General features: G+C 36.5%; 1 protein-coding gene across 5 annotated transcripts in view; it reads left to right on the top strand.

The window, feature by feature from the left end:
* MED23 (mediator complex subunit 23) overlaps window positions 1-18,570 on the top strand; it is a 42,455-nt gene that overhangs the window by 22,353 nt on the left and 1,532 nt on the right. For 3 of the 5 annotated variants that reach the window (XM_012182907.5, XM_004011322.6, XM_060419654.1), the window contains 14 exons: window positions 1,172-1,314; window positions 2,633-2,807; window positions 3,448-3,611; window positions 5,689-5,813; window positions 6,860-7,065; window positions 7,154-7,334; window positions 8,621-8,791; window positions 9,251-9,467; window positions 11,152-11,388; window positions 12,319-12,484; window positions 13,046-13,118; window positions 15,619-15,833; window positions 16,495-16,615; window positions 17,345-17,476. In XM_012182907.5, coding sequence (XP_012038297.1) covers window positions 1,172-1,314; window positions 2,633-2,807; window positions 3,448-3,611; window positions 5,689-5,813; window positions 6,860-7,065; window positions 7,154-7,334; window positions 8,621-8,791; window positions 9,251-9,467; window positions 11,152-11,388; window positions 12,319-12,484; window positions 13,046-13,118; window positions 15,619-15,833; window positions 16,495-16,615; window positions 17,345-17,476 — 2,326 coding nt within the window. Of the gene's footprint in view, window positions 1-1,171; window positions 1,315-2,632; window positions 2,808-3,447; window positions 3,612-5,688; window positions 5,814-6,859; window positions 7,066-7,153; window positions 7,335-8,620; window positions 8,792-9,250; window positions 9,468-11,151; window positions 11,389-12,318; window positions 12,485-13,045; window positions 13,119-15,598; window positions 15,834-16,494; window positions 16,616-17,344; window positions 17,477-18,570 lie in introns of those variants that run through there. The other 2 variants (XM_012182908.4, XM_060419655.1) reach the window with 2 other exon arrangements.

The raw sequence follows: 18,570 nt of genomic DNA, 5'->3' as shown, positions 1-18,570 counted from the left end.
TTTGTAAAGGGCTAGAAATCCAGATTTTTATTTGTAGACTTTCAACCATTAAATATTGACTCAAGCTTCAAACACTGCATAGGTCAAAGAGAATGTGTGTGTGGGCCTGCAGGGGGGGAGAGCATTGGTTCTAGAAAAGCCACTCTGTTTTTCAGACGGTAAATGTGCTAGAATCATACATGCACTTTACTGGCATATGGATGGAGTTGAATATAGCCCTATTAATACCTTATGTTAATAGGTAATCCTGTTAATTAATATTTGGATTTTGCAGCTATTTGTTAAGTGGTTCTGTAACAAAAAATAATTTCTTAAATGGTTTTAGTTACATATTTGGGAAAGAAAAACAGCCTAAAACCATTCAAACGTAGTATTTTTTTAAAAGATTTATTTTTTAATCAGAGGATAATTGCTTTACAGAATTCTGTTGTTTTCTGTCAAATATCAGCATGAATCAGCCATTGGTATACATATGTCACCTCTGTCTTGAACCTTCCTCCCATTTCCTTCCCCATCCTACGCCTCTGAGTTGATACAGAGTCCCTGTTTGAATTCCCCGAGTCATACAGCAAATTCTCATTGGCTGTCCCTTTTACATATGGTGATGTAAGTTTCCATGTTACCCTCTCCATACATCTCACTCTCTCCTTCCCCTGCCCTGTGTCCATAAGTCTGTTCTCTATATCTCTTTCTCCATTGCTACCCTGCCAATCAATTCATTGGTGCCATCTTTCTAGATTCCATACATATACACTACGATATTTGTCTTTCTCTTTCTGACTTACTTCACTCTGCATAATAGGTTCTAGGTTCATCCACCTCATTAGAACTGACCCAAATGTGTTCCCTTTTATGGATGAGGAATATTCCATTGTATATATGTATCACAGCTTCTTTATTCCATTATGAGTTGTACCCAAATTTTGCTGTTTGGTGAACAGAGAGACCCTGATGCAGGTTGAAAGCAACATGGAAACCAGAGTCAGTCTCAGGTTATACAATGCATCACTACCATATGTCCTGCATAACCTAAATGACCAAAAAAAGCTGATTCATTTCAGCTGAAAGTTCAGATTTATACCAAGTTCCCTATAAGTAGAATAATCCCTGTATTTATGTTAAAAATCTGGATTTTTATTTTGTTTTATTTTATGTTGTTGTTTCTCCTCAGCCTTATCCACAGCATTGCTACCAGAGTGATAAAACTTGCTCATGCAAAGTCCAGTGTGGCCTTGGCTCCAGCCCTAGTGGAAACTTACAGCCGTTTACTGGTCTATATGGAAATAGAATCTTTGGGCATCAAAGGATTTATCAGTAAGACAAGACTTTCTTGTGTTTTATAACCATTAACCTTTTTTGTTCATTCAACATACACTTTTCTAGTTTCTAGGAATATAGAAGTGTGCAGAAGTCACTCTCATCGTAGAGATCACCTGCTAATGAGGAAAATGACAAAAAGTATATGTAACTGAAACATAAAATAAATAAATCTTAGAGAAAAATAGAGCAAAAAAGAGGGATAAGACCCTCATAGAGGGTCAAGGGAATGGGATACATTTTTTAAAAGTTGTGGTTAAAAAGTGAGGGTCGGGGGTGGGGCATGCAGTTGTACTAGGTGCTTGGGATGTAGTAAACAGGACAGGACAGACCTGTCTGTAATCATAAAAACCCATGACCCCATTTGGCTGGCTTACTGGTTTGCCCCCGGACAGCAGTAAGTTCCAGGTCTGACTGGCAATATGGAAGGCATGTTCCTGCATTGCATTACAATTCAGTGCAATTCAATGTAATAACAATTCAATTGCATTACAATTCAATTCCTGCATTATAATGTCTGTTAGTTATTATGCAGTTCTAAATAATAAACACTTTCTAATATGAAAGTGTTTTTCTGATTTGCAGTAATTCTAATTTTTTACCAATGCGGTATCATTTTAACCATGGTTGCTCTTCTTTCCAGATAATTGAAAGTCAAATTAAGCTTTCTTAGCAAAAAGGAATGGGTTATGATATAATTTGTATATTAAAAAATGATCCTCATGCTTTGAAAGGTTGGGAACATTAACTTTATTAAAATAATTTAAACGATAACTAAATAAAAATAAATGAAGACATGAGGAAGGCTAGAGCAATTTTTTCCCATTTCCTGGCTCTTTACTTTCACAGATGAACTTGACTATCATTTTTCAAATTCCAAAGAAAAATGCAAACTTGGTGTTACAATAAGAATCTGAATTTTCTTCCTTACAAAGTGAAAATGAAAGTCGCTCAGTTGTGTCCAACTCTTTGTGACCCCATGGACTATACAGTCCATGGAATTCTCCAGGCCAGAAGTGGGTAGCCATCCCCTTCTCCAGGGGATCTTCCCTTCTCCAGGGGATCAAAGCCAGGTCTCCTGCATTGCAGGCGGATTCTTTACCAGCTAAGCCACCAAGGAAGTCCTCTTCCTTATAATTAAAGTACAAATTATGGAGAAAATTGGGGATATATATGTGTGTATCTGTGTGTTTGCATGTGTGTGTGTTCATGATCAAAATCTTTGCATAGATTTTACTCGATGTGACTTTTCTTTAATTATTTTTTAATTCATAGCTTTTACTGATTGGTGTCTTAAATTTTCTTCTTCTTCAAGGTCAGCTTCTGCCAACTGTTTTTAAATCTCACGCCTGGGGTATCTTGCACACTCTTCTTGAGATGTTCAGCTACCGGATGCACCACATTCAGCCCCATTACAGAGTTCAGCTCCTAAGTCATCTTCATACTTTGGCTGCAGTTGCACAAACAAACCAGAACCAGCTCCATCTCTGGTGAGCTCACTGGAGACTGTCTTTCCTTGGATTTGTTAGAAAATTTGTTTGAGATGGCCAACTTAATCCATTACCTTATAACATTCACTGTCATAAAATTCCTCTGCTTCTGGAGTGTTTTATTTCCAGTATAGAAAAAGTAGAGTTCAACTTCTTAAATAGAAACCTACTAAGATAGTTGAATCATTGCTTGGGGAATTTGGACTGAGAACAAGTACTTCCACGACTTTGACATTGTGTTTTAACTTAGTGCTTATTTAGATTATGGTTAAAGTATCATGTTATTTTGATTTTGCTCTAATTGAAAATATATTCCAAATTTTTTGAGATGTCATTTTTGAAACGCTGTGTATCCTGGTGAGATTTTTTTTTTTAGTCCTTAAAGCTACACGCTGTCTTTTTCAAATGGGTAAAAATGCCGGATGATTTTTACTATTAAATTTGACACCTCAGATTTTTAAAAACAAGTTAAGCAAAGCTTGTTTTCACACAAAAGAGTTTGCTTTTACTCGAAGAAGAGAAATTTATAGTTTGCATGTTTCCCCATTGTGATTAACCTAGAATCACATTTAATTCTAGAGTTCTGAGTTTATATGCAGCTTAACTTCTTCATGATTGTGTTTGTTCTCCCACTTTGCAGTGTTGAGAGCACTGCACTCAGGCTTATAACAGCACTGGGTAGCTCAGAAGTACAGCCGCAGTTTACACGCTTCCTCAGTGATCCCAAGACAGTGCTCTCAGCGGAATCCGAAGAACTGAACCGTGCCTTGATACTGACCTTAGCTAGAGCAACTCACGTAACAGGTACAGTGACCATGCAGCCACCAGCCCCAGAAACAGATGTGTCAGAGGGTGCTGTGTCTCCTGACTGCTGGCCTGGGGGTGGGGGTAACACATGAGAAGATTCTCCTCACTTGTATCCAGAAAAACCAGTTGTTGTTTGGTTATCGTTACCATTTCAGTCATTAAAGCAAGTTCTTCTGTACTACCATTTTAACTTGGTTAAACATCAGTTTTTAGTCGTCTGACATCATTTTAAAGTCATGGTTCCTGAGCTTTTTGAAAGTCTCAGGGACCACATTATACTCAAAAATAATAATAATAATGATTAAAATTCCAAACATTTTCTGTTTATATGGATCATATCTATGATATTTGCTTTTTTAGGTATTACAGTAGGACTTTTTAAGATCTGACTCATTTTAAAATAACAATAAAAAGCCTATTACATGTAAACATAAATAGTGTAATTTTTGGTGTAAAGGAATATAGCTGAATTTAATGTCTGGTATAAAGGAACATAGCTGAATTCTCTTACATTCCACCTATTATAGATGTTATTTTAGAAGAAGTAAGTGAAAAAAAAGAAAACACTATGGTTTCACATAGATATGAGGTTGGGAAGGGAAAGAGTATTTCAAATAGCTTTTTTAGCTAATTATGAATCTGCTTTAATGTTACACAAAATTGAATAATTGGTCATTTCTTAAATTTTCATTGCAATATAGAATCCAAAGTCCTATCAGGAACTCTGTACTCTGTCACATTATAATCCAATTATCTATTTTGTACATTTACTGGATTTTGTGTTCATGCATATTTTAACTTTATGGGTTGGTTTTTTGGAAAACATTGATTTACTGGATTATGTAGGTAGATTTATAAATGTTGACACATTTCATTATACAGTATCAGAAAATTATATTTTTTTAACCTTGCTACAAATTTCATTAGGAAAAGTCTTTAAGTTTTAGAAAGCTATTAGGCTTGTGATAGTGGATACAAGTTATCCAAAATTCAGATTTTCGCTTGAAAGGTCAAATTTTATCATTGGTGAAAGATACAATTATTTGTTCTTCTTAAAGTTAGAGGCTCCCTTTATTAATTTTCAAGAAAAATATCTGCCTAATGCCCAAATCTGAAAAACTATATGTTCTTTCAAGTAAAATTGGGATTCCATGACAAAAGAGCTAATTTGACTCAATATTCAATCACAAGGTATTTTTCCTCAAGATAACCTTCATACTTTAATATGTAGCTGGAACACCTTATGCATGCTTCCATTTTATCACACAAGATGTTACAAACAGATGTACTTAAGGGCTGAGACATAATCTTTTTTACAATTTTATCAGAGGTAGTCTTAAGTGAAACTGGCAGTTTTTTTCCTGCTAAGAGTATGCTGTGGTGAAGATTACAGTGGCTGTGAGTATAATTTGGTACCACTGTTTGATTTGTTCCAGCGGCCAGCAGTGTTACCCAACCATTGCTTTTGCACCATCAGTGCACATTTCAACATGGGAAAAAGGCCAATGGTATCTTAGTATTATTATTATTATTATTTTATTAGTGTTGACCTCATCAAATTCTTGAAAGATATTGGGGACCCACAAAGTCTGCAGACCACACTTTGAGAATGGCTATTTTAGAGAAATAGTTACTGAATTTAGCAACCTCAAATACATTTGTGTATACTGTCTTATTTTACATAAATAAACCTCTTTGATTTAGAGGATTATAGACTATAGGTGTTTCAATCACCAGAAAAGATATCTGCTATACTTTAACAGTTCTATTTCCTTGGCTCAGTAAAGTGATAATACCTCACTGTCAGGAGTGAATTAAATGAGCAGCCGTGGTGGGCCTGTATCACTGTTACATCATTGATGTTCTGTAATCTTAAAAAAAAAAGGTACCAAATGTCTTTCATATTTTTTTCACTAGTTATTTTCATTATTTACTGATGTGATTACTAGTTAAGTGTGAATGCTCTGCAGTGAAATTCTCTGACTGTACAAACTTGTGACTTTTTCTGTGATATCATCTATGAATTATGGACATGATCTTTTATATCTGGGTTACATTTATTTGTTTGTGTTAGATTTTTTTACAGGCTCTGATTCAATTCAGGGAACTTGGTGTAAAGACATACTTCAGACCATCATGAGTTTTACTCCTCATAATTGGGCTTCACATACTCTTAGTTGTTTTCCAGGCCCACTACAGGTAATTTTGTTTTGAATTATATATTGAATGTATAGTATATGAAATCAGTCTTCCCATTTATTGTGTTATTCTGGAGAGTTTTGATGACATCCAAAGAAAATTAGCTTTTATTTCTTTTTTTGTAAATCTTTGCTATTACTCCCAAAATCTCTTGAGTTGTTCCTTGTCCTATTAAAGGACCGGATGTGTCTCTAAAACTGTAATTGTTATGGCTTCATCTTATTAGTTAACAGTTTTAGAATCTTGTGAGATGTAACACATGACCTAAACAATTCTTTCTTTCTCATTGAACAGTAATGGGGAGAAACACAATGTAGTGGGGCTTCACAGAAGGCACACATGTACATTTGACAGGTTTTGTTTTTTTAATCACACAAGAGAGAAGAGCTATAAACTTGGCTATTATAATATGGAGAAAGGAAAACCTCATCTGTCTTCTAATTTTCAGAGAAAATTTTAAGCATAGTAAACATCTGTTTTCTATAACTTCTAATAGGACTGGAACAGTAGGTCTCAAACTTATCAGAATCCCCTAGAGAGGTGGTTTAGCTAGACTCCTAGACTCCAGCTGCAGAGCTTCTGATTCATTAAGTCTGAGATGGGACCCAAGAATTCATATTTCTTACAGGTCTGAGGTCATGCTAATACTGATGGTCTGGGGACCATACTCTGAGAACCACCTGACTAGTGTAATGGATTTTCCTCATAGAGATATTAAAATATGTAATGGAAGAGTACATACGTATCTTTTTCTTTTTCTCTTTTTTCAAAGATGAGCAGAAGTATCAACAGATGACTGAAGAAAGTTTGAATTCAGGTTTGCTTGGAATTTCTGTTTAGAAAATCTAGGAAAGGAATCTTACAGATAATCCAATCAAAGCCTTTGTATTTTCCCAATATAGAAATTTAGGCCTTGATTACTGAGTCACTTGAGGACACATGGAATTTATTAGTGTTAGAGTCAAGCCTGAAACTGGTTTCTTGATTCTGCAGCTAGTACCCTTTTCACTATAGCCATTGAAATAAACTTCTGATCTTCCTTGTAGGCATTCTTTAAACAAAATAATGTACCTCAGGAGAGTCGTTTTAATCTGAAAAAAAATGTGGAGGAGGAGTATAGGAAGTGGAAGTCAATGACCAACGAAAATGACATCATCACCCACTTTTCTGCACAACGTTCTCCTCCTCTCTTCCTTTGTCTGCTCTGGAAAATGCTCCTGGAAACAGATCATATTAATCAGATTGGCTTTAGGTAAGTCAAAAACCTAGATGTGCATTCCATTTGTCAGTCCATTATACTTTAAAGCAGTGTAATTTATTTTTTACTCTCTGCTTTCCAGAGTACTGGAGAGAATTGGAGCCAGGGCCTTAGTAGTCCATGTGAGAACATTTGCAGATTTCCTGGTATACGAGTTCTCTACGTCAGCTGGAGGTCAGCAACTCAACAAATGCATTGAAATTCTTAATGATATGGTATGGAAGTACAACATTGTTACACTGGACAGATTAATTCTCTGCCTGGTAAGAATACACTTACTTAAGAACAGATTTCTAAGCAGTCTCATTCTCTTTGGATCAGTGTTAATGACTAATGGATCTTGTGCTGATCTGCTCTGTGTTGTTCCTAGTAAAGTAAAAGTTGCTCAGTCATGTCTGACACTTTGCGATCCCGTGGACTATACAGTCCGTGGAATTCTCCAGGCCAGAATACTGGAATGGGTAGCCTTTCCCTTCCCCAGGGGATCTTCTTAACTTAGGGATCAAACCCAAGTCTCCTGCATTGCAGGCAGATTCTTTACTATCTGAGCCACCAGGGAAGCCCAAGAATACTAGAGTAGGTAGCCTATTCCTTCTCCAGGGGATCTTCCTGACCCAGAAATAAAACTGGGGTCTCCTTCATTGCAGGTGGATTCTTTACCAGCTGAGCTACCAGGGAAGCCCCATATTGTTTTTAAAGATTTAATGAATTTGTACTGTATATCATGCATTGCTATCAGTTCCCTAAGGAATTAAAGATTCCCCAGTTTCTTTATTCATCCATTCAGTAAGCGTGTATTGAATATCTACTATGTTGTATGTACAGAAGGTATAGAAGTAAGAAAGACACATGTGGTCCTGGCTTTGCAATGCTCTGAAATGATTCTCAAAAACTCCTAGAAGAGGCAGGAAGTAGTGAAAAAAGAAAAGTCATTGAGTTTTTTTTCAGAGTGCTGATAATCATTTATGTATACTTTGGTAGCCATAATATATGAGAAACTGAATGCTTCTTATAGTCACCCAGTATTTTCCAAGTGTTTTTTTTTCTTCTGACTTTGATGTCTATTTCAGGCCAAATTTTAAGAAAAATCACTGAATCAGGCTGGAAACTGCTACATGTTTTAATACTGTAGTAATAATATTTGAAGGCGTTAAGTGCTTAACATTCACCTCTCAGCTCTAGAGCATAGATATAAAGATGGTTAGAGTCTAGTAAGGGAAATAAGTCTATGAATCAGTAAATAAAAGAGTAAGTTAGAGGTGTAGGGAAAGTATTACCAGGCAGCACTGAAAGATCATATCTACTTAGGTGATGGGTATTGAAGAGAGGGCTAAATTTCAAAACATAAAGATGGATATTCCAGTTGAGAGCCAAAACTAGGCAAAAAGGGGTCAGGCATGTTTGGGGAATGCTGAACAATTATTTTGGGGTGGATTGTACAATAAAGTTCTAATTGTGAGATTTTACTATTTTCAAATTTAGGCTCTTTGGAGCCTTGCTTTTGCATAGGTTGGTCATTTTCATTTAATTGTTCTGTTTTTCTCCAAAGGCCATGCGTAGCCACGAAGGGAATGAAGCCCAGGTTTGTTATTTCATAATTCAGTTGCTGTTACTCAAGCCAAATGATTTTAGAAATCGAGTAAGTGACTTTGTGAAGGAAAATTCCCCAGAACACTGGCTACAGAATGACTGGCACACCAAGCACATGAATTATCACAAGGTATTAATTAAAATTAGTGCTTCGCTTCATCCTTTTTAAGGCCAGACTTTAGGTCTGGCTGATTGACTCAGCTGCTTTCTCTGCAGGTCTGTCCTTTTCTCTCCAGTCTGTGTAGACGTGACTTAGCTGCCTCAACTTTCTCAAGGTTCTAGAGTCTCTCTAATGTTAAGAACAAATTGAAACTACAGTTTCAGTGGATGTCGGTACTTACAATAGAAAATGAAGAGTTTAAACCCAGTCCTTTCATATATAAATTTCTTTTGGTATATCTTTAGGAGAATAGAAATTTTTGTTAAGGACTCTAGATTTCATTGCATTGCCGGAGCAAACACGGTTTTATATTGTTTGAAAAATGACAGGTTTATTTAGTTGGTTTTTTTTTGTTTTTTTTGTTTTTTTTTTTTTTTAAGAAAATTTAAAAAGATGTCCTAAACATTTACCATTTCCTCACTTCCACAGAAATACCCGGAGAAGCTCTATTTTGAGGGCCTGGCGGAGCAGGTTGATCCTCCTGTGCCGATACAGTCTCCATATCTGCCCATCTATTTTGGAAATGTGTGTCTCCGATTCCTCCCAGTGTTTGATATAGTAATCCACAGGTTTTTAGAGTTGCTCCCGGTATCCAAATCATTGGAGACTCTACTAGATCACCTGGGAGGCTTATATAAATTTCATGGTGAGCTTTTTCAAATTTTAATTCCATCTAAGCTCTCTATAGACAGAAGTAGACTGAACATGATCATATGGATAATAATAGTTATAAAGGTTTTATTTTAATAATTTTTAATAAAAGCATTTTCAGGAAAAGTGCTATGTGATGGTACCCTGATGTATGAAATAGACAAGATAAAAATATCAATAGGTAAATTATAGCAAAAATACGTGATATGCCTTATTTTATGTTTCATGTGATTAATTATCAGATCAGTACAGAAAGAGAGAAGTATTAGTTCAGAACAGATGGATACTTCTGTGAACTAAATGGGTCTTGGCAAGCTTCTTGGATGGGTAGGGTTTGAACTATAATGTATGTGATTTTTATAAACAAAGGAGAAGAGAGCAAAATAGGCAGGAGAAATCTTTTGGAAAAATCATGGAGGAATTAAAAACAAGGCATTTTTTTCTAAAACAATTGCCTCATTGGGCTAAATTGTACCTGGCAATTCATCACTGTAAATGCCAGGCTGAGAAGTTCTGGTATTATAATCTACAGATAATGGAAAATTAACTAGAAGTTCCTGAGTAAAGTCATGGTATGGAAAGCATTATTTTAGAAAGATGAGTCCAGTTCTAGTAGCAGCATGTCTTGGAAGGAGGAAGCCGTTTCAAAGACTTGTGTCAGTTAGCATCTAAACAAGTATGGTGACACCAAAAATGAGAAGGAAGGGAGAGAGAGTCAAGAGTAGGAATTGAGCTTGGTTGACCAGTTATGGGGAGAATATCGAAAGAAAGAAATCAAGGACAACTCTAAAGTTTTGAGCCTGGTAACCGAGAACAGTGAAGTCAGCGACAGAACATGGAAGTCCTGGAGCAGCCACGGTAGGGGGATAGAGAGTATTTATCTGGCGGGGTGATGGGGGTTGGTGGGGAGGCAGTTCTTAGTGCTTGATCTAAGATATCTCCTTTATCTAAGATATCTCCCTTCATAGCAGAAATCTGAGTTGCATTTTAGGACTGCAGAGTAGATATGAAGTTCAAGGGAGCTTTCCTTTAAAAACACTCTTCTTTTTGGATTGGGTAATATATGTGCCTGATGCAGTGAGTGGTCCTCTAGCTTATTCTAGTATCCCCTTCCTTTCTTTCCCTGTAGGCAGTCACTGTTACCAGTTTCTTGTGTATCCTACCTTAAATATTCTGGGGTTGGTAGTTTTTTGTTTTTTGGTTTTGTTTTTTGTTTTTTGTTTTTTTTTCACAAATATACGCATTATTTTTTATTAACCTTTATAAGGTTTTACAGTTGATTATTTTGTATCGGATCATACAAAGCTGCTTCATACATGCCATGATTAACTCAACCAGTCCCCTGTTTTCATTATGTAGGCTATTCTAATCTTTTGCTAGTATAAACAGGCTGCAGCTACATTGCTTACACATACATCATTTTTGCAGGCAAATTTCCAGGAGTGGAATTGCTACATCTAAATGTGATGCATAAGCGTCAGTAGAAGCTGAAGCTGTATGTTGTTAGAAGCCTTCTGCCTTGTCCTAAAATAAAAATAGCCATTGTATGGAATTGCCTAACATGTGTAATAGTTTTATAATCTTCTGAGATATTTTTTGGCAATCTTGAGAATAGATCAGTTTTTCACAGTTGTCAGTAACCAGGAAAACATTGTAGTGATCTGTTTTCTTCTTGGCAGATCGTCCAGTGACTTATTTGTACAATACTCTGCATTATTATGAAATGCACCTGAGAAATCGTGAAAGTCTCAAACGAAAACTTGTCCATGCAATCATTGGGTCGCTCAAGGATAACCGACCACAGGGCTGGTGTCTAAGTGACACTTACCTGAAAAATGCTATGAATGCACGAGAAGACAATCCCTGGGTCCCAGATGACTCTTACTACTGCAAATTGATTGGCAGACTAGTAGATAATATCCTTTTTATTGTGATTTTCCAGACTCTTCAGAAATAACTGTATGTTGATTTGTGTGAACATATATTGTCATTTTAAATATTCCAAAGTTTTTATATATTCTAAGACTTCAGTTTTTTAGAACATTTTATTTTTTAATTTTTATTTCTGTAACAGTTTTAAAGTCTTAAATCAGCAGCATAATGCCAGATAGGCAGAAATTTAAAAAAAAAAAAAAAAAAAAACCTTAGAGAAGAGATTTGTTTCAAAGAAAAACATTCCTAAATAAATATACTATGTATTTGTTCTATGGAGAACATAGAACTTTGTTGCTTTAAATAAATCCCTGAATAATTTTTAAAACATTAGTAGATAATAGTAAAACATTTTTTTTGTAGTGAAAAAGATTCTATATTGGTGTTTTCTTTCTTTACTTCTGTTTTAAATTATTAACCCACTATACTTAATATATCTATACACTATGCCACTCTATTTTCTTAATAGAGCAGTTTTACATATATAGGCCTGATTTAATTTTCCTACATGGGAATTCCTTCCTGAGGTAAAAGAGCTACTCATGAGAAAGTAATGTTCTTATTAACTTTCCTACAACTAAAAGAAAACAGGTTGATAAAGCCTTCAGATACCTTGGTTGCATCTACAGCTGTCGTGTCACAGTAATAAGAACCCACTTATAGAAGACCAGTCATTGATACCTGTGGCTGATCACATGGTTGCTATCAACACATGTCAGATTTATTTGTATTCAGTTTGTATTATTTGCCTCTTAAGCTCTCCAATAAATCACTTATTGAGGGCTCATAATCAGATATATTGATAATCAAATGAAATATTTACATATTGAACCTTTGAAAACTATAAAGCACTATACAAACAGGAGCCTTTAATCTCAGAATTATCAACCAGTTATTGCTTTAATCGTCTGCACCGATGGCTGGCAAATCTCCTGGTCCATTCCCAAACTGTGACTGGAGGTTCAATGAGTTTCCCAACCCCGCTGCCCACGCACTGCATGTTACTTGTGTGGAACTCATGGCCTTGGCTGTTTCTGGCCAGGATGTTGGAAATGCTCTTCTAAATGTTGTCCTGAAGAGGTGTGTATCCTGTTTCATGCCATAAGATTCAGTGTTTAAGAGAATGATATTTTATTTGGAGCTATGAGACACACCCATTGCCCCAAGGCCAGGGCACATTGAATAGTGAGTATCTTTAGGTTCCAGATCTTGTCTTAGTGATAAAGGTGACATGGAATGAGCCCTGAACAGCCAGAAAACCTGGATTTGTTCTACTCTACTCTTTATTAGCTGTTTGACATTTAACTTAGGAATAATGTTAACTTCTCCCTAAAGACAGTCTTTCAAGATTTTCTTCTTAAAGGCCAGTATAAAGTAGGGGATAATGATTGGAGAATAAATGTAAAGTAGTGAAATAGTCTTTCAGCTCAGCAACCATTGTTAAAGAAGAAAATTGAAAAAATTGAGAAGCCTTATTTAGCTTTTATTTATATTTTTACTCACTAAAAACCCATTGTAGTTTTACTGAAACAGATCAGTTGTCAGCCCCCAAATTATATATATTCTCAAAGTAAGATACAGTGGCAACCATATAAAATGTTTTTATAATTTCACCTTTTTGTTCTTTTTCCCAACTAATAGTCAGCCTTTAGTGCCAAGAGAGAACATTACAGCATGGATGAATGCCATTGGATTGATCATCACTGCGCTACCAGTAAGTTAATCATTGTGATTTAAACAAGGTCATCATGCAACTAATGAATGTTTCTTTTTTTTCACTTTATTATTACTTCTGAAATCTACAGTGCCTCTTTTGCATCAGATCTAAATAAACCTACCTGACTATGGGTCCCTACATCCCTTGGTCCCACTCCTATCCAACCTTAGTTTTCCAATTAAAATCTGATCTATTTTTGACCCCTTAACATATTATGTATCTAGATCCTTTCAGTTCAGTTCAGTTCACTCGCTCAGTCATGTCCAACTCTTTGCGACCCCATGGACTGCAGCATGCCAGGCCTGCCTATCCATCACCGACTTCTGGAGTTTACTCAAATCTCATCCTCTGGCATCCCCTTCTCCTCCTGCCTTCAATCTTTCCCAGCATCAGGGTCTTTTCAAATGAGTCAGCTCTTCGCATCAGGTGGCCAAAGTATTGGAGTTTCAGCTTCAGCATCAGTCCTTCCAATGAATATTCAGGACTAATTTCCTTTAGGATGAACTGGATGGATCTCCTTGCAGTCCAAGGGACTCTCAAGAGTCCCTTGCACCACAGTTCAAAAGCATCAATTCTTTGGTGCTCAGCTTTCTTCACACACCAACTCTCACATCCATACATGACTAATGGAAAACCATAGCCTTGACTAGATTGACCTTTGTTGGCAAAGTAATGTCTCTGTTTTTTAATATGCTGTCTAGGTTGGTCATAACTTTTCTTCCAAGGAGTAAGCATCTTTTAATTTCATGACTGCAGTAACCATCTGCGGTGATTTTGGAGTCCCAAAAAATAAAGTCAGCCACTGTTTCCACTGTTTCTCCATCTGTTTGCCATGAAGTGATGGGACCAGATGACATGATCTTTGTGTTCTGAATGTTGAGCTTTAAGCCAGCTTTTTCACTCTCCTCTTGCACTTTCATCAAGAAGCTCTTAGTTCTTCTTTACTTTCTGCCATAAGGGTGGTGTCATCTGCCTATCTGAGGTTGTTGATATTTCTCCTGGCAATCTTGATTCCAACTTATGCTTCATCCAGCCCAGTGTTTCTCATGATGTACTCTGCATATAAGCTGAATAAGCACGCTAACAATATACAGCCTTGACGTACTCCTTTTCCTATTTGGAACCAGTCTGTTGTTCCAGGTCTTTTACTAACTGTTGCTTCCTGACCTGCATACAGATTTCTCAAGAGGCAGGTCAGGTGGTCTGGTATTCCCATCTTTTTGAGAATTTTCCACAGTTTATTGTGATCCACATAGTCAAAGGCTTTGGCATAGTCAATAAAGCAGAAGTTGATGTTTTTCTCGAACTCTCTTGATTTTCGATGATCCAGCAGATGTTGGCAGTTTGATCTCCGGTTCACATATTGTTGAAGCCTGGCTTGGAGAATTTTGAGCATTACTTTTCTAGCATGTGAGATGAGTGCAATTGTGCAGTAGTTTGAGCAGTCTTTGGCATTTCCTTTCTTTGGGATTGGAATGAAAACTGACCTTTTCCAGTCCTGTGGCCACTGCTGAGTTTTCCAAATTGCTAGCATATTGAGTGAAGCACTTTAACAGCATCATCTTTTAGGATTCGAAATAGCTCAACTGGAATTCCATCACCTCCACTAGCTTTGTTCGTAATGATGCTTCCTAAGGCCCACTTGACTTCCCATTCCAGGATGTCTGGCTCTAGGTGAGTGATCACCCCATCGTGATTATCTGGGTTGTGAAGATATTTTTGGTACAGTTCTTCCGTGTATTCTTGCCATCTCTTCTTAATATCTCCTGCTTTTGTTAGGTCCATACCATTTCTGTCCTTTATTGAGATCATCTTTGCATGAAATGTTCCCTTGGTATCTCTAATTTATCCTTTCCTCCTGCAAATGATGCTTGTTGAGACATTTTTCTGGTACTTCTGCCATCTAAGAGAATATACCAGGATGCTTTTCCTTCTGTTACCTTCCCTAAAGCATACTCATTCTTTGCTAACTTAGGGCTTGCTTTTTCAGCGAAGCCTTCTATACCTTCTCCACTCATGCCGTGTCTCCCTCTGTGACCTCCACACATATCTAGTCAGTACCACACAGATGTCTGACATCTTTGAGTGTCAGTAATATTGTCTAAAGCTGTGCTTTCCAAACTTGTTTATTATGCATCTTTATGAATCACTTTTTCCTTACACTCCTCCAAAATATTTACATATTTGTGAATTGTAATTGTGTACCAGCATTACCTGTATAGTAAGTATAGATAAAGTCAATTTACCATGTAGTAAATATCAGCTATTAAGTTAACTAGACAGACTCATGTCTGGAGCACTCTTAACTCACAGACACTTCTCCCCAGGTTGTTATTGACTTAATTTGACTCATTGTGAAGCCACCAAGCTGGATAAATAGAAAACATTAAAGAATGAGAAAGTGCTATTATTTTAGGCTTTTGAAGTAGAATACTGGATATGGAGTGGATTACTAGAGAAATGGTGTTTTTCTTCAGGCTTTTTCTTGGTTTTAAAGGAGCCATATTGGATTGTCCTTCACGATCGAATAGTGAGTGTTATCAGCAGTCCCAGCTTGACGTCTGAGACAGAGTGGGTCGGCTATCCGTTCCGGCTCTTCGATTTCACCGCTTGTCATCAGTCCTACTCTGAGATGAGCTGTAGCTACACGTTAGCTCTGGCACATGCAGTGTGGCACCACTCCAGCATCGGGCAGCTTTCTCTCATTCCCAAGTAGGTATTATGATTGCCTAAAAACATTTGACTTATTTTGTTTTTGCTTTTTAATCTCTTGTACACCTGGGGTATATACCTGATTCAGTGGAACAGCTTACACAGTAAAAGTCTTAAGTAGTTTCTGGGTATCAGAAAGCCTCCTTTATGTCAGAATTAATTGAAGAAAATTAATTTGTATGTATAAGTAATAATCTGGTATTCAGTTTTCCTTTACCATTTCAATGGGCTTAATCAAATGCATGATTTTTCCAGAATATATCGCAAAATTTGCCTTTTGCACTACATACCTGATACTAGCCTATCTTCTGATTATTATTTTTGACTGTATAATTGTATTAGTTAGATTTAAATTTCTTGAGAATGGCCTTTATATTAGTTGATTATTCTCTTTTTATTTCAAATAATTCACATTCCATCATTCAGTAATTGTACTATTAGGAATAACTTCTAAATCTGAAGTAAATTGTTTCAATAATCAAATGAAAATAAGAGCTAGTGGGAGGTGTGAGATTAATTAGAAATGTTACCAGAATTAAAATAAACTTTAAAAAAAATTACAGATTTTGCAAATACTTGGATAGGCTATATTAACAAAATTCAAACAATTTCACTGATTTAAAATCACAAGAAATTTTTTATTTTGATCTTTAAATTTTAGATTTCTCACTGAAGTACTTCTTCCTATAGTGAAGACTGAGTTCCAGTTGCTTTATGTGTACCACCTTGTGGGACCATTTTTACAAAGATTTCAGCAAGAGAGAACTCGATGTATGATAGAGGTAAAATTTAATCTGGGTTTTTGATGGTAAGATTAAGTTCTAAAAAGTATATTAAGGTTTCTTTCCTAGTGTTTTTTAAACTATATCATTACCGTTAGTAGGAAAATCAGTTTAGCAGGATCTAAGAGCAATGCTTAAGGCCTTAGCGTCTGCATAACTTAGTATGGCTATGAGTTTGGTGTGGGATGTGCTGAACTGGAGATGCAGGGGAAAATACTCATCATCACGGCTGAGAAGAAAGCTAAAGATGGAGAAGTGCATTTGAGCATGTGCACTATAGTACAGAGGAATTCGTCAAAGTCATGGGAATGACTAAAGTTGATCCCCTATAACAGAAGTGTAGAGAAAAGAGAATGCACCAAAGATAGAACCTTGAAGTGTGAGACTCCCAATGGAACTAAGAAGGTACAGTATATAGGCTCCCTGAGACTGCCAAGTATCCCAGAAATTGAGAAATGGTTTCCAGAAAAGAGGTTCTCTATCTCTTAATTTTAAATTTTAAATTAGGGAGAGAAAGTGTATTTAATCCCTATTTGGGGTCAGTTGGTAGCACTCTGAATTCCATTATAAATGCAAGCAGTTTCGTATCACTCATGTACATAGAGGTTTGTGTGATAGTGACAGTTCCTCAGCAAGGATGTTACCCTCTCTGCTGTTCTTGTCATGGGGACCAGCTGCATCATGACTGAACCATTTTTGACCATTTAAATAATTTTATTTGTTAAACAGATTGGTGTAGCATTTTATGACATGTTGCTGAATGTAGACCAGTGTAGCACCCACTTAAACTACATGGATCCCATCTGTGACTTCCTGTATCATATGAAGTATATGTTTACTGGTGACAGTGTAAAAGAACAAGTAAGTTCACTTTAATTATTTTTCAGTGATGTTTAGTTTTGAAAACTTACACATGAGGGGACATACGTATACTTATAGTTGATTCACCTTGTATGGCAGAAACCAACACAACACTGTAAAGCAATCGTCTGCCAATTAAAAAAAAAAACCTACTATAATTTCTCGCACTTTCCCTTCTTGACATTTGCAACGAAACATCTGAAAATGACCTGAGGAGTTATTAATAGTAAACTCATCAGCGTGGCTACTGAAAAGATCAGAGAGGCCTTGTGTTGTGAGTGAAGCAGAGCCTGTTTTTCCCCACAGTGATTAGGGTACAGTGTGAGGACATAAGACAAATTGCAGCATGACTACAAGATTAAAACCAGGAGGGTCGGGAGAATAACTAACGAAGTGTATTTAAAAACTGAGGGTGCTGAACTTGAATTTTTTTAACGTCCTAGGGGATTAATTATATCCTAACTGTTTGAGTGGTAGGGGGTTGCCATTTGGCATAGGTATTAAATTTGTTCTGTGCCACTTTAAAAGGCATGCACACTTGTGAAGTTGAAGTTAAGTTGTGACTCAGCATATAAAGAGCCACTCCCTGGGAGGGCTGTCTCCAAGTGGAAAGAACCCCCTTAAATACCTCTTTAAATCCTGAGCTTCCTGTCTGTGGTAACTAGAATCTCAGCTCTTTTAGAAGAGTGGAGAGAGGGCAAATAGGTGAAGTGAAGTGACCTCCTCTCCATACTTTAATGTTATTTCTCTCTAATGGGAAAGGAATATACATTGATACACGTAAGCATGTAAGTCCTCATCTTCAGGATTCACTCTCTGAAGCTGGTGACATGGAGTAGGGAGGGTGTTGACTCCTTTACACCTCCGCAGGATTGTCAAGTGGAAACCAATACAGAAATGTTTTCTTTAGCTTATTCCTTATTTTTGAGCCTAAGAAACTTTGACACAAGAGAATACAGAAATAAAGGATTTTTAATGGACTGATCTTTCCTGGTAAGATCCAAGAATATATAAGTAAAGCTAAGAAAGCTATGGAACTACTTGATCTTTTTATTTCTTTGAAGCATTTTACGTAAGAGTAAGTCTAATATGCT

The sequence above is a fragment of the Ovis aries genome, chromosome 8 (assembly GCF_016772045.2).
Source record: "Ovis aries strain OAR_USU_Benz2616 breed Rambouillet chromosome 8, ARS-UI_Ramb_v3.0, whole genome shotgun sequence".
Taxonomy (NCBI): domain Eukaryota; kingdom Metazoa; phylum Chordata; class Mammalia; order Artiodactyla; family Bovidae; genus Ovis; species Ovis aries.
This window is presented reverse-complemented; position numbering and strand designations above follow the sequence as displayed.